The sequence below is a fragment of the Gallus gallus genome, chromosome 5, assembly GCF_016699485.2.
Source record: "Gallus gallus isolate bGalGal1 chromosome 5, bGalGal1.mat.broiler.GRCg7b, whole genome shotgun sequence".
Lineage (NCBI taxonomy): Eukaryota > Metazoa > Chordata > Aves > Galliformes > Phasianidae > Gallus > Gallus gallus.
In genome coordinates this window covers 55,067,307-55,083,445 of record NC_052536.1, presented here as the reverse complement: position 1 = coordinate 55,083,445, position 16,139 = coordinate 55,067,307, and the positions used below count along the sequence as shown (strand labels likewise).

Genomic DNA, 16,139 nt, shown 5'->3' with positions numbered 1-16,139 from the left:
CGTGGATCCTGACGTCCAAACCTGTGGGAATTCTGCTGTCCATTGAGATGCACAATTGGATTGTTACATGGTTCTAAATCCAGCCTGTCTCAGACGCTGTCAGAATCTGTCTTAGAGGAAACAAGCTTGTGCTATATTAAAATGAGAGAGATTGGTGCTTGGGCTGCTCACAATAATGCAGGGCACGATTAACTATCCCAGTGCTATGCCAATAGCATACAAACAGCAAAATCACCCAAGTGCATCACCGTGTCAGAGTCTGCAAGGCAGCAGGGAAAACTCTCTTTAAATGTGCCATAGAAAATCATGTCCCCATCACCCCTGTGCATGGCAAGGCAAGGCACTGAGAGCAGGCAGATAAAAGAGCAGCAGCACGGCTGGAGAACAGCTGGACCTGAGAGATGCAGGAGACATTGGGAACACACCCAGCACTTCTGCCCATCTATCTACAGGGAGGGGAGGGGGTTTCCAAAGCCAGAATCATAGAATGGTTTGGGTTGGAAGGGACCTTTAAGACCATGCAGTACCTATCCCCTGCTATAGGCAGGGACACCTCCCTCCAGAGCAGGTTGCTCACAGCCCCATCCAGCCTGGCCTTGAGAAATGAATGGGCCAGGCTTTGTTCTCCTATAGATCTCCAGGATGTTTGCACCCAGACAAACACAGAGTCAGGTCCAAAGTGCCCCAAGTAGGAATTCATGGAAGGAGGAAGCGTCAGCAAGATTTGTGCTGTTCTAGGATGGGCACTATGGGCTGGCCAAAGTCTGGGAAGGACCAGCAAAAATGTTACTTATCTCTCAGTTCCCAGAAACAGTGGGAGGGACGTAGACAGGTTCACAACTTGCAAAAGAAATCTGAAAACTCGGCTTCACATGCCCCAGGCAACAGACTGCTTAAGTACATGGAAGAGCCCTCATCACACACAGGAGGAGACAAGGACCAGGCAGAACAGAGGGCAGTGCTTCATCATCTCTCAGTTAAAAAAAGAAAAAAGAAAAAAAGGAGAAGAAAAAAAATTGTGACAGGGTTGTGCTGAGCAAGAGAGAGACCTGCTGAATTCACTTGTGTGCCTTGGAGAACTCCGTGTTCCTGACGAATAATGCTCAGTGAGTGAGGAGCCAGGAAGATTGCCTTCTCTTTCCAGCCATGTCTAGAGTCATTGCCTCGGGCTCTGTGAGGCCTTGTTGCTCAGTGGTTAACTCAGCCTCTTTGGCATGCAACTAAAATTAAACCTGCAGAAGTCATCAGGACGTGACAGTGATTAAAACCCTGTGCTCGGGGGAGAGGCTCTGTGGATCCACCCCTATACAGTTATCTGTAGGCTGTTGACTTACAGACAGAGACATAGCTAAGGGCAGCTGACCCTGAAACTACGACACAAACTATTTCCAAATGCAGAAGGAGTCTATTTAAAACCCGCCCTCTAACACAAATAGCTTTTTATTTGCAGGTAGCCCTCGTGGGCAGTGTGCCATGCTCTCAGGGATTGCAGCACCTCAGGCAGTCATGGAGCTTTACCTCTGGGTTGCAGTACACAGACTGCATCCCTCTCAGTTATTTCGATGCCAGAATTCTGATTCCCTGCAGAAGAGTAGGTTTGCTCACCCTTGACACACAGCAGCCTCTGGAGCGTAATGCAGCAGCTGGTTTTAAAACAGCTTACAGAAGAGCAGCTAACAGACACTACCTGGGGTAACATGAATATGGTGACCGTAATGCTCACATCTTGTTGTCCTTCTTGCTAGACAAACAGCTCTTCACAACACGTTCATCTTTCCTTAAGCCCACACCTACCAACACTGTTCCTAGCCAATGCCCTAAGGCTGCAGAGCACCTGCTGCTATAGTATGGGAGTATTCTGGTGGAAAGCTGCTGAGCACTACAGTGCAAGCTCCTTGAGGAGCCAAGACAGCAGGCAGGGAGGCAATTCTTTTTTACATTGGAAATTCAGGATTATAGAACCGTTTGAGTTGGAAGGGACCCTTAAAGGCCATCTGGTCCAACTCCCTGCAATGCACAAGGACATCCACAGCTCCATCAGGTGCTCACAGCCCATCCCCTGACCTTGGGTGTCTGCAGAGATGGGGCATCCCCCACCTCTCTGGGCAATCTGTGCCAGTGCCTCACCACCATTCTTGTAAAAAGCTTTTTTTTCTTATACCCAGTCTAATCCTCTCCTCTTTTAGTTAGAAACCATTTTCCTTTGTCCTACCACTACAGACTCTACTAAAGAGTCTGACAGGTCAGTAGTTCCCTTCCACTTAACCCAAGCCATAACTCTAACAGGACCTACGCCACATCTGCAGAGTGCTTTCTGCTATCAGCAGGGTTGGATTTCCTTTTGCAGAGCGTACCAAGCTTCAGAACATTTAGTTCATAGCTATTGCAAAGACTCTCACATTTCAAGATCTTTTATTACATGGAACCGTTGTCTGCAGTACTGGGAAGATCATAGAATCCTAGAATGGCCTGGGTTGAAAAGGATCACAATGCTCATCCAGTTCCAACCCCCTGCTATGTGCAGGGTCACCAACCAGCAGACCAGGCTGCCCAGAGCCACATCCAGCCTGGCCTTGAATGCCTGCAGGGATGGGGCATCCACAGCCTCCTTGGGCAACCTGTGAACAGTGTGTCACCACCTCAAGACAACTGAGATGCTTTACTGAAATCCAGCAGGGAGGTAATTACTGTGAGTTAGTTTCTGAGACCACAAAATTTAATCCCTGAGGTAAAGTGTAAAAGGTAAGAAATACACAATTGACAGCCTTAAGAAAGCCAATGTAAAGTCGAAGACTGAGACTTCTATCCTTCCAGGTGGGATTTAATTTTTTAAGAGATAAAAAGCAACAGTGGCTCTTCACAGCTTTACCAGCCTGGGGCAGCGCTCTGCCAGTCATTGGCATCATCACTGGTCTCTGCCAAGATATCATCAACACTGTTTGTTCTGATCCACCGGGACTGTCTGCGGGACAAAACGCCATTTGCCTTTAAAGCCTGTAGTGAGGGACTACATCCTCCAGAAACACAATCTCTTCTGGACCTGAGGCAGGCCTGGAATTGTTATACAGCAGGCTTTACTGACAAGAATTACTCCACAGAAATAAAACCATCAAATGAAGCAACAAGAAACCTTAGAAAATGCTATTAAAAATAACAATGACAAGAACAGCATCAAGACACAGAACAAGCTGTTAACCAAGCAGTTGACCAGCCTGGAAATCACCCCTGCTGTGGGAAGGAGGCTGGATTACATGACCTCCAAAGATCCCTTCCAAATTTCTACAACTCTGAATTTTAAAACTCCAGATGATGCTTTGCAATTCTTTAAGTCATCGGGAAACCAAGCACTCATGTGGAGAGATTTCAGTTCCTAAATCCCAGCACAAAGAACTCATCCAGTCATAATGCAGCACAGACCAAGCATGCTGGTGCCCATGACAAAGTCAGTACTTGCCAGCAGTCACCTCTCCCTGGATCTGAATTCTCAATACATCTGGACTAGGAAACACTCTGCAGTGTGCCCTTCCATCAGCTCTAGCATCAGAGTCCTCCTTGCACACTTCACAAATGTAGCTCACGTCTGTGTGCAGAAGTTCCTCTGGGCATGTACACACGTCCTCAGAGCTGGCTGAACTTTATCAACAGCTTGGGAAATGTACCTAGTGTTTAAGCATGCTTTTATTACTCACTGCCACAAATGTTTTGCTCAACACTTGGCTCTGGTGGACGCCAATCAACTAAATGCAGAGGCTCTATCTGCAGGGATATTTATTCTTACCTTCTTCCTTATTTGCACTGCATTTATCATTACTTCACCCCATACCCAGAAGCCAAGCTGATGCTGTTAATGTTCTCACCAATACTCCAGAAAGAATCTGAATGGAGGCATCATTCACATACGAAGCACTGGGTTTTCAGAGAAGCAGTTAATTAAGTGCAACCATTCAATTTCAGTCACGCTGATTTGACAGAAATGATAAATTTGGGGCCAAATTATATCTCAGGTCATGGAAAAAGCAACTGGGGGAAGTCTCTGGCTCTGCTACACTCCAGCCTGGATGGTCAGAAATTGAATTCCTCGTGATCTTGGTGACAGCTGTGCTGAACCCTCCATCAGAGGGAACAGGTGTGGGCCACACACTGTAAATATCTGGCAGAACAGATCACTCTGCTGCAGTCAGTAATAGTGCTTTCAAAGCAGCTCCACGCCGGAGTAACAGAATAGGGTCCCACCTCAAAATTAACCTGTGAATACCCTCCCTTCATAGGCTGTGACAAGCTGAATTTACCTCCATCCTTTAAAACAGCTTCTACTTCCCTGCTGGATGAGTAGAATAATGGAAGTGGAGGAGGAATGGTCAAATTAATTGCCTCAGGAAGAAGTAGTAATTCCAAGCCCTCAGATGTGACTTTAAGTACCAGTCAGGGTGGAACTGAGCCAGTCTGGTCCTTCTGCAGTCCTGGTGGTTGGACTGGATGACTTCTTTGGGTCTCCCTCCAACCTTGAATTTCCGTGCTTTCAGACGGGCAACTAAAAAGGAATGGGAATTTCTACATCTGCACTGATGCAGACTAATACTATAGCAAACACTATGCATTCCTGCAGCCTCTGCACTTGAGGCTGGGAGATCAAGTGCAACTTGCAGCCACGTGGCATGTGGAAAGCCTAGGGTCAGAGTTGTTCTCCCCAGGCTCTTGCAAGAGAGAGGAACAGTTATTTCCATACAGAGCTTTACAGATGGACAAAACCTTCTGTAAACATCCTCTCCCCAGCACAACAGCCACTCAGCTATGCCAACTTGCTCCTCAGAGTTACAGGCAAAGGAAAACCAAGAGCCTACCCCCATGCAAAAGAGCAGAGAAGGCTCCAGAGGAGCTCATCCTCCTGGCTGTGATCCAGCAGGAGGAGGAGGAAAAGACAATTTTCATGCTGCAAACCAGCACAGGGAACAAGCCATCTCCTCACCTCGAACCATCTTTTATTCTCTACAGCTATGAGTTGTTTTGATTGCACTTTATACTACCATTCTGTCACGACAGATTAACGGCCAGTGGAAAACTGATCCAGGCAAGAACAGAAAATATAGAGATCTCAGATAACAGCAATATTATAAGCAAATAATCGACCTTTTCCACTCAGTGAAAAAAAAAAACCCCTCTAACGATCAGTTATCCATTTATTCAAGCATATGTCACTCATCTGTTAGCCTTTTAAAAATTATTTATGAATGAGATTCTCTGCAGCATGACCTTCGTTCTGTCTTCTGACACCACGGGTCAAACTGAGAAGTGCAGTGATTTCAGTCCATAGAAATCAGGCTGTTTCAAGTGATATTGCCACAATAAAGCCTACCTGAATTTTTTGATTGGAGACTGCTTCTCCTGTGCAGTTGCAAGGTGCCCAGAATAATAAATGGGAAATACCATAATGTTCCAGTTTGTTGAGAACCAAGTCATGAAAAAAGGACAGTCAAATGTCTCATATGTGATTTTGACAAACTGTGTTGTCCCGACCCAGGAGGAGGAGACGGACAAAATGATCAGAAATCTCCAAATGAGCTTAAGAAACGTGGATGTGCAGGACTGGCATCGTGTCTGTCCCTCGGCTTCTTGGCTGCTGCTCTCCGTGTGCGTTTGTGTTCCTTCTTCTCCTGGATGAAAATAATACAGAAGAAGAGAAGAGTTGCACACATCATTAACGCATTCAAAACAATTCTTAGCAAAATCTTGCTTTGTGATCCAGCCACAAACCACTCCGTGCCTTCTCTCTTTTAATTCCTGCATGTCCCACAAACACCAAAATCCTACTCAGAAATACTTCAGTAATACTATCTTCAAGAGAATAGGAACAAAAGATAAACACAGTAGAGGCCTGAGGTAACAGCATCATGGTTAAGCTGTCTGCTTTATCAGCCCTTCTTTCCTTCTGTCAGCCAAACCTCCAGAACACAGCTACGTCTCTTGGAACCGGCTACATTATAAAGTCAATTACTCTGCACGTTTGCAGCACAAAAGCTATCCGAGCCTATACATCTGGAGCCAGAAACAAGCTCTTATTATTGAAGATTTTAACTCCAAAATCACTGTTTTATTTGAGAGGTGAGGAATAAACAGTCTGGTGGTTTGACGTTCCAAAGCGGAGACAGGGATTATTTCAGTCAAGTCTGTGTATTAACACTTTTGAAGTTAAAAAAGGAAACTGAACAAAACTGAAGCTTGGCATGCCTGGAAATAAACCTCTAAAGATAAGCAAGAAGGAATCAGAAAGTTGTCACGCTCCATTTTCATACGGTACTTCTCAGACCTGACCTGCAGATCACTGGAACCAGCACTGCGGAGCACTGAATCCCACTGACTGCTGACTGGCTCTCCAGGATTTACTGATTAGAGATGCAGCCCATGAACCCGATTGCAGTTTCACAGATCCCAGCTGAAAACAACGGATTCGACTGCAGCAGCAACCCTCTGGCTTCATTTATGCCCATGAGCTCATGCAGCACCAATGAGCTCCGCCATTTACCACGTTAGAACATATCGCATAGGTTGACACAAGCAACAGGAGTTCCTTCTCAAAACCATGACCTGCAGCTATTCTCAACTATTACTAGCTGCATCAATGCAACGTGATATAGTGTAGGAAACTACAAAGCTGCTGATGCTAAGGGGAGCTATAGAGCTACGGCAGTGAGAGCACCCACACACTCTTCCATGTTCAACCTAAACTCAGTTCTGACTTTCCCTCTATACTACTGTTTCTGCTACAGCCATAAGGAAATGTAAAAGTGAGGGTTTGAGTTATTAAGTTAGACCAACGTGACATTCTAAAACTGATTCATCATAACAGAGAGTACATTTGCAGTCAAGACTTTACCTAACTGGGCCATGAAGCTTTTTGTAATTGCCAATGTATGGTGCATTTTTCCCCCTAAAAATAACAAGTATTCAGCTGCTCCATTGTTTAGTGATGAATCAAGAACTTAAATAACATTACAGGCTCATTTAAAACATACAGAAGATAATCAGAATCAGACAGAACTCTGAATAGAACAGCACCATCGCAGCACTATATTCAGCTACTGAGAGAATGCAGGTATTTTTGTAGCACTAATAATGACCATTACCTCCTATTAAAAAGCAAATTACCGTTTATTTGCAAGTTAAAATGGTTTAGAAAGAATATATTTCATAACATCCTCTTACGGGTTTTCCTGCTAAGCAAAACTACCATGCAATTAGTCCTACTTCAGCTAACAGTGAAAGCAATCACACAGTGATGGAACACGAAAGCACCTTTATCCACACATTACATTTTCCAATTACCAGATAACACTGTAATTGCTGTTACTATGCATGACACTATCATTAGCATTTGACTTGGTTGTTACAGCACCGAATGGTGGGGAAAGGCACAGAAACACACACTTTTTACAAGTCCTAGCTTGATTTAAAAGACCTGTGTGAGATTTAGCCTAATTAAACGTACAGTAGGGAGTTTTTGTAAGTGCTTAATTGACAGGATTCACCCCACGTAACGTAGTTAGCAATTGTTTTTCAGGCTAAAAATGTTGTCTAGGCTCCCTCTATACTTGGTGAGAATGGACAGGCATGTTGAGAAGGTGGCTGATCTCATCCTCAGGTACCTAAGAGAGGTGGGATGTATGACCCATTGGAGGCCCTTATCTCACCTTAGACTAGATACCTATATTTAAAGTGAAATCCCCAGGCAAAGTGGCACAGGAGCTTGACAGTTGCTTTTGAAATCCATGTGATGCGCATACCGAAAACTTGGTCGAAGATCCACAAGGGAGATAAGAAATATCTTTAAAAGAATCACAGGGCTTGAACTCAAAAAGGTTGGAGAGCTTCCAAGTGATGAAGTTGGGTCTGAATTGAGCTAGAAAGTGGAACTGGAGCCCAGATACTGAATGCTACGCCGAGAAGAAAATAAATTCATGAGCCAAAGTGGTGGGCAGATAGCATTCACAATTGGAAAGGTCATAGAAATCCTTGGTGACTTTGAAACTAACCAACTGACTTAGCCTGTCAAGAGCACGGAAGCAATCTGAGAACTCAATAAGGATAAAAAGAGAGGGAAAGAATGCAGATGGCACTACAGGTGACACATGCAGATGATACTGGTCAATGGCAAACTGTGCTGAAAGTCAATGAGCAGAAATATCCTTGCATGCTCCTTTTGTCTGTCAGTAATGTAACTTTTGTATGTGATATCTCCGTAACAAGAGGAACAATCTTTTACTTTTGTTTTCAAAAGAATGAGATGAATAAAATCAAAACCTACAGTTTTTCTTCTGAACTCTTAAGTGTTCCATAACTACATCCTAGAAAATGATATTCTTTATATCCGTTCACCTACCTGCCAGGTCAGTGATACTTAGACCTCACTGATGAGAAAGATCTGGATAAAAAGGGGACTAAAAAAAACTGCAAAATAAACATTTGGATGAATATGAGGTCACAGTACTATTCTCTTCTCAATAGGACGAGTCCTTTCTTAACAAAAGACAGACTCTGATTTGGATGTACCCTTGTGCAAGCAAATATGGAGTTATTCATCTCAATATCTGCAAAAAATGAGAACAGATGATTGGTTTTCCAGTATCTTGTGTAAGATCTTCACTGCAAGATGCTCTAACACCCACTCCTTGCTGCAGTCATCACCTTTAATGTCTTTCTGAGGGCTTTCATCAGAAGAGTACTCCTGGAGCACAAGATTCCTCTGCATTCCACCCAACTCAAGGCAGAAAATGGCTGACTCTCGCTGCCATCAGTGCTGAAGTGACAAGATAAAGGCTCATCTCCCACAGTTCCAGTGTGCAAGGGAGATCCAACCTGCTCTTCCTCTCCTTTTTGCTCACAGTATCTACATGTTTTCCAAAGTATTTGGGACAGTTAAATTATTTCAGTCATTTAACTGCTCTTTCCCCAGAAGTACAATTCAGCACACTCAAAGGTCTGTGGCTGCATACTGCAACTGCTTCCATACCACCCCTGTTGATGACAGATGGACACCATGGTGAAGAAGCCAGCATTCACCATACCTACAGGTTCATCTGAGCTAAACTTCTGCAAAACGTGTGTGACACATTCCTGACAGAAGCCCTGATGTGCAGCAGCTCGATGATCTGAAGTGTGATGGTCTTTCCTAGATATCCTTCCACCTGTCGTTCCTTCTCTTCCTCTTCATCAGACTGCCCACGGTACGAGCTGAGATTGTCATTGTCTTTGAGAAGGTAAATGGCTGGTTTCAAAGGTCCTGGTCTCAGGCCAGGCTGAAGCTGAGGATACACAACCACCTCGTCAGACTAACTGGTGCACTAACGTTAATCATCCTTTCAACGTCTTCTGTGCCAACAGGATTTCTCAGATAACACGCTCTATGTTCCTACCGAGACCCAGCACTTCCTCTCCCATCCTTGCTTCCTTCTTGCCTAACCCCAGTCTGCACACGGGTACAGGAAGGACTTTCACAAGGCCATGCAGTTTGCAGCACCGAAACCCAACGTCAGCACTTTCGGACTCTGCACCGTCTATCCAAAAACCAGACAGGAGAGGCCTTTTGCAGGCATGCTGCGACACCGTCAGTGCGGCCATTATGCCTACCTGATCTGCTCTGCCTCTCGACTCTGCTGTGCCGACAGATGCCCGAGGGACTTCGATTCTGCAGCTCAAGAATGGGAGCAGCAGAATCTTCAGCCACAGATAGAGGGGAGAGCTGCCTAGTCATGCCTCTGTGTCTGCTGGGGCAGTTGCCTCCTGGCTTGCATTGGATGACAGATGATCGTGAGGCACCTGAGAAGAAAGAGTTTGCATCAGTTTGGCTGTAAACTCCCTAGAGGAAAGCGGGGCTTTCAAACACTGTCAGCAAAATGCATACAAACGAGTCAGTGGGAGAAAGGAAGCACACGGCAAAAATCAAGGTTTCAGCTGCGGTCAGAATAAAGTAAATAAGTAAATAAATACTTAACTCTCTCCCCCCTTTAGATAAATGCTGCTGTATGAAAACCAGTCTTTCCCCTGAAGAAATGAGAGCCTTATACTGCAGCATACTCTCAGCCATGCAGCTCCATCCGAAGGGTCTGAACAGTCAAAGGAATTTGTACTCACGTGGGCCCCTCCTGAGCACTGACACTGAATCAGGCAAGAGGAGAGGTCACCATTCCCCATAGGACAGAAAGAAGGACTGAGGAACGACTGGGGTTGGTGCTGAGAGCCTCTCGAGGTGAGAGCTTCCCCTTCCATCCTTCAGAACCACTCTTGAGACTCTTGCATCGGATGAAGCCTTGGTCACTGATGGGTCTTTAGGATGTAGGCATTTGCTAACTTACAGAAGAGGTCAGTTTGAAGGCTTTAGGTGCACCACGTCAGAATCTCCATATCTTCATGCATGTTGCTTTTTCTTCTGCTGTGAGGTGCAGCCACCCCCAAGACACTGCATGTCAGAGGGAGACTTTACAAAGGCACAAGGCAGTAGACGAACCCCAGGTGCCAGAAACACCAGCAATGCCAGATGAGAAGTTTGCTGGTAAGAAGGATACAGCATTTTACAAGCAAGTGCTTGAAGGACTGGACTAAGAACCAGAAGGAAACAGAACAGAGCGCAGAGCTGGAATCTGGCCATCTGGCACATACGCCCAAACTTACTGAAGCTGTCTGTTGAAGAGGTCAGCACGTGAGCAGCACATCAGAGTCCTCTTCTGAGTCAGTAAGCCAAGATGACAGGCCGTTTTTGATAAGCATGTATGTTCATGGTCTGCTGAGATCACCCACCTCTTCTTTCGCAGCTGCGACTTCAGTTGGTGACCATTTCACCCAGACTGACAGAAGCCTCATGTACTCAGAGCAGCCACTGACTTTGCCATGATTTGGAGGCTTTAATACAACAAACACTTGCCTCACACTGAAAAGCACAGAAAAACTGCCATAAAACTCGTGCATAAGGTGCTAAGTATGCAACAAATACAGCAACAGCCTCTTGGAAGGCAACACTCTTTGTTACAACACGAGCCGCTTCAGTGCGCTTGGAGCAAATAACTCCACACCAAATAACAACATGAAAGCATTCCCTAAAGCTGGGATTGTATTCAGGATAACAGAGGAATCAAGTCAACACTCTTCTGCCAGAGGAAGCTAAGGTTCATGTAACCACACATGAACTACAAGCTGTGTTTCATTTGCCTGCTCTAACTACGAAGAGCACAAAGGAGATGTTTAGAACGCAGTCTACAACAGTATAAACACTGAAGCTGACTTTAAAGGACCAACACCTATATGGTGTCTAGGCACTAGATTGTTTCTCCTCTTTTTTTGGTGAGCATCAACGTCTACAGAGCGTTTTAGAGCCTACAAGACATTTTCAGACCCTTAAAAAAGCTTTTCATCTTCATATATTTACTTTTTAATGGAGAAAATATTGATCTAATAGCCACACAACTCTTCCCATGACCTTGTACTCATTTCACAAGTCCAAGCCTTGCTCTTCCCGCTTGTCACCCCACAGGAAGCAGCATCACACCTTTGTTCAACAGCTGAAAGTTACTTCCCGTGTCTGCGAGGTTAAGACAAGCAGCACCTTCTGGCCTAAATATCCAAAAAGGCACTTCCAGGTCTTCCAGTCCTTAACCTAAGGAAGCTTTATTTTCAGGAAGCATTTGCTGACTGCCTGTCCTCCACCACCAAAATGCATCGACCCAAATCACTGCTCAATTTGATACGCATCATTTAAAGAGATTCCATTACGTTAAAAGACACGTGCTACATCTCAATTCACGTAATTTAGAGCAAGCTTCACATTATACTCAGCAGAAGTCTACCAGATGATCTGCAGCCAAAATTTCAAGGATGCCTATTTTTCTCGTATGCAAAAAGAGCTCTGAGTTATTTATATCTGGTACAATAAAAGAACATCAATCTTTTCCCGTACATTGAGAAACCCAGCAGCTGAGACCAAAACTGCAATTCAGGAGATTGCATTTAATCGAAAGTCACTGCTTGATTTAGTGAGATCTCCTTCTGTATTTGAAAGCAATCAGATAGCACAGCAATTTATCAACATTTCCTCGTTACATTTCCTCGTTACAGCTGGAAAGCGTGGGCCATCTAATGCTACTCAATCTGACCATATTTTAAAGAGAGACTTTGACAGGGAAGGTGAAGAGATATATGCTGGGCTAATTTCTCCAACCTCAGTATCAGCAGCAAGGACAGCAAATCACCGTTTACACAGCACTCCAGCAAACCCTGCACATGTGCCTCTAGCCCACCTGTTAAAGGAAAGGAAAACAGACTGTTGTGTAATTAATTCCCATTCTTTGACTCACACAACAATTACTGGCCCTCAAGAAGGGATCCACTGAGACCCTCCAAGCTTAGACAGAAATCAAGAGCAGCATTTCCCACATGCCTATGGAGACCTTGTGGCCTCAGGAGGTGAGAGTATGACCTCCCAGACAGGACAACAGGAGGGTCATAGAATCATAGACTGGCCTGGATTGAAAAGGACCACAATAATCATCGAGTTCCAACCCCCTGCTATGTGCAGGGTTGTCAACCACCGGACCAGGCTGCCCAGAGCCACATCCAGCCTGGCCTTGAATGCCTCCAGGGATGGGGCATCCACAGCCTCCAACACACTTCCACCAGAGCAGAAGTGGAGCAGCACTGTTGGGGTCACAATCATCTGACTTAATATAGGTGTAAACCTTAGGATGAGTGCCTGATATAAGAAAGAACAACCATCTTGAGTAGCAATACTCACACTGGGTCAGACTTGTTACTCAACTATTTGCTTGATCTTTTATTTTACTGAAAGAGATGGGTAAAAATCCAGCAAACAAGAAAAATCTTGCCAGAGTGCTGGATCTTGCTGCTAGAAGTGTTCCTTGACTGTTTGGAGCTTATAATTGAGTGTCAAAGTAACACTCAGCCCATACACTTGACAAAGGAGAGAATGGAAAACAGGAAAGGGCTGCACAGGATCGTATCAAGCATTTAATGAATCAAATCCATCAGGGTGACGTTCCATTATTAGATAAAAGCTACCCCCCACTCTGCCCCATTTTTAAAGATTATTATTTTTATTCTACTTCAGTTAAGTCTTTTTTTCACTGCCCTAGAAATGCAGACACTTTACTTTAGGAAGTAAAGCCATTTCTCTACATATGCAGACTAATGGAGACCAGCAAGGAGAACACGAGGCTTTCTGCATGCTTCTATTAGAGTCAGTCCATGCCTTGTATTAATTACTGTATACTTATTCCTGTGTCGTTCAATTTAGCAAGCTAATTATGCTTGTGACTAACCTAAGCCACATGATTAACATCACTGAAGTCCACGCCTTCTCACATTCTTTAACACTGCTCTGAACCCAGGCTGATGGAGGAGGTGAGCGACCAGAAGTTGCTGCTGTCTTGGTTCCAACCAGGAGCCAACAGCCCATTTTCACCATGCATCTATAACCTGCAAGCAGCTCTCTTGACTCTGAGAGATGTGAAGCAAGACTTGTGGCTTTGCATTTATACAGACTTTCACATGCAGTTCACACAGTGAGAATATTTGCCCCTCTGTGGCTTCAGGCTAGACAAATCACTGCTATTATGCAGGGGACTAGGAGAGAAGGGATTTTTGCTTTGAAGCAATCATTGCTTTTCAAGAACAATGATTTTCAGATGAGTTTCATATACGTACAACGTATTTATTGAGTGACAACAGTGCTTGGAATACCATAAAAGATGCCACTCTGCAAGGAACGCCTTTTCATCTTTTATGGTCTCCAAGTTGCTACTAAAAACAAAGTGAATGGACTACCAGTAAAATAATGAAGCCATTATAAAAACGTAGCCCTGGGAGTAACTTTAATGGCCTCATCATCTGATAATTGATTTTTTTTTTCCTTTTCTTTCCTAAACAACTGCCCCAATGGAAATGAAGAGCCTCTCAAATAGATAATTGAATTCCTTTCCATAACCTCTGCATGCCCACGATACAAAGTGTTTACTAATTTGGAGGCAGCAACATCTGCCTTGCTGGCATGTGCCAAAGCATGTGCTTTGTTGGTTTCCTGGTTTGTTTTTTTTGTTGTTACAGAACTCAATTGATGGCTAAATGGATGACATGCTTATGAACTGGAAAGTTTCTTTGTATTTTGTTTTCCCAGCTCTGCAGAGGATGGAGGGATCATCCATAGCTATCACTGCAGTCAGGCAGTAGATGAGCTTTGCCAGAAAGTCACTGAAGGCATTTACAGTCTTCCTTTTACTCACACAGTATTAAAATCTGTTTATTCTACTGCGTCCTCAAAATCTCAGCTCCTAATATGTCACTGTTTGTGCACTGACAACATGATGTCTTCACGCCACTGCCGCGGAAACAATCGCTGAGCTTTGACAGATGGATGGAGGTAGAAGCCAGCCTGGCGCTATGCGGAAAGTACGTCAATCGAATGTTCCTGCTAAATTGGGCACCAGTGAAAGAATTGACAACGCTTCCTTTGTGCTGCAACCTTACCTGCTGGTGAGCATCCGCCGTGGTGAAGGACGCGCTCACACATCACCAGCCCACCGCTTCCAGCAGCCCGTGTGCACACGCTTATGTTGGTAACAGTCAGCGCACAGCCACGAGGGCTGGAGATTCTTGCAATGAAATTCTGGTCCTAATGTTGTGCAGTAAGGAGATGATGATGTAAAATTTGTGTCCGGGGAAACATTGGATGAGCATGACTCAAAAGAAATAGGGACTGAGTTGCAGTGCCTTTGGTACGGGAGGACAGCTTTTTCCGTCAATTTTATAACAAGAAAACCTCATTAGAGAGCATTAGCTATGGCTTTAATTGCATTGTTTGCCACTGCTACCACACAGCTGCAGGCAGGGCTACCTAGTGGAGTTAAATCCATAGTTTATTTAATTTCAGCCTAAGGGACTCAGTGTAAAATCAAATCCTGCCCTTCCTTACATTGGTAGAGATCCACGGCAACCGAGTATAACCAGCAAGGCTGTTCTGGGGACATGCCACTGCACCTGAAGATATTAGCACTATTAATGGGAAGTTAAAACCCAAGGGAAAACTCTCCCCCATTTTTAAAGAGTTCAGAACTAGCAGCTCAACTCAGGATATGAAGCCATAATTGCATTTACGAAAGCCAAGCAGACCAACTCTAGAAGGAGTGTCTTTACAAACAACGTGCTACACAGGATCAGGAGGAAGCACCTCTCACTTTGTTCAGTGAATATAAATTATTTCACCATATCTCAGACCTCAGCAATGTTCTCCTCTCCATTTAAAGACACCCTTGGGAGACACGGAGTGTCTGTGTATCAGAGCTATGCACGTATGCCCAGTCAGAGTAATGCCCTGTTTACTCTTTGCTAGTTTGGGAAGTTTGTGTGTCTGAAGGGGACGAGAAGGTTATGACAATTGTTTTTTTGCCCTGGGAAAAACAAGATTTTCACATCTTAATGAAAAACAAATGACTCAGTAATGGTGCACAGCACTTCTCCTGTACTATGATTAACTATTGTCAAGAGCAGAAAGCAAAGAGCAGACATTTTTGTTGCAGTTTAACAGTGACGTGCATCTGCAATTCCTGCCAATTATCTCCTCAGTGTCTGCACAGAGACGTTCATTTCAAACTGACAGAAACTTCCCTCACAATTAGAAATCTCCATAATTTCAATATGCCCTCTTATCTTTGCTATAAAGCAAACAACGAGGGAGCATGTAACTTAAATTTCATCATCCCATAAATAACTGTGCCTAATGAGGGACGTGTCACCCCCAAAAGAGGGAAAACTCTCACTATGGCTGTCATTAAGTGCCTGAAAAATGGTCTCACAGCAGAGACAGATGACAGAGACACCCATTGCAGGTGATGAGGATAACCTCTTGCTCTGCCTTAGAGGAGAGGACATAAAGAACTTCCTGAAGTCACCACCCAGCCCTGCATTTCCTTGACTTTGTGACAATAACAGCACTGGGAGCCAGTCCCAGTATGCCTAATGCTCCTGATTGAAGATATAGGCTGCTGAACACCATGGCCATCAATCTTGATTAGATGTACAAGCAAAGTCTGGGAGAGAAATAAAAGAAGCATAAACTAAAACCATATATAAACATACTAACTCAT

At 44.4% G+C, this 16,139-nt stretch overlaps 1 protein-coding gene across 7 annotated transcripts in view; it reads right to left on the bottom strand.

Annotated features, from left to right (window-relative positions):
* The window catches only part of SLC35F4 (solute carrier family 35 member F4), a 106,245-nt gene that overhangs the window by 11,945 nt on the left and 78,161 nt on the right, over positions 1-16,139 (bottom strand). For 4 of the 7 annotated variants that reach the window (XM_004936471.5, XM_040701531.1, XM_046942191.1 and 1 more), the window contains 2 exons: positions 9,622-9,810; positions 5,354-5,651 (listed from right to left, as the gene is read on the bottom strand). In XM_004936471.5, the coding sequence (XP_004936528.1) occupies positions 5,354-5,651; positions 9,622-9,810 (487 nt within the window). Of the gene's footprint in view, positions 1-5,353; positions 5,652-9,621; positions 9,811-16,139 lie in introns of those variants that run through there. The other 3 variants (XM_004936473.5, XM_040701533.2, XM_025151224.2) reach the window with 2 other exon arrangements.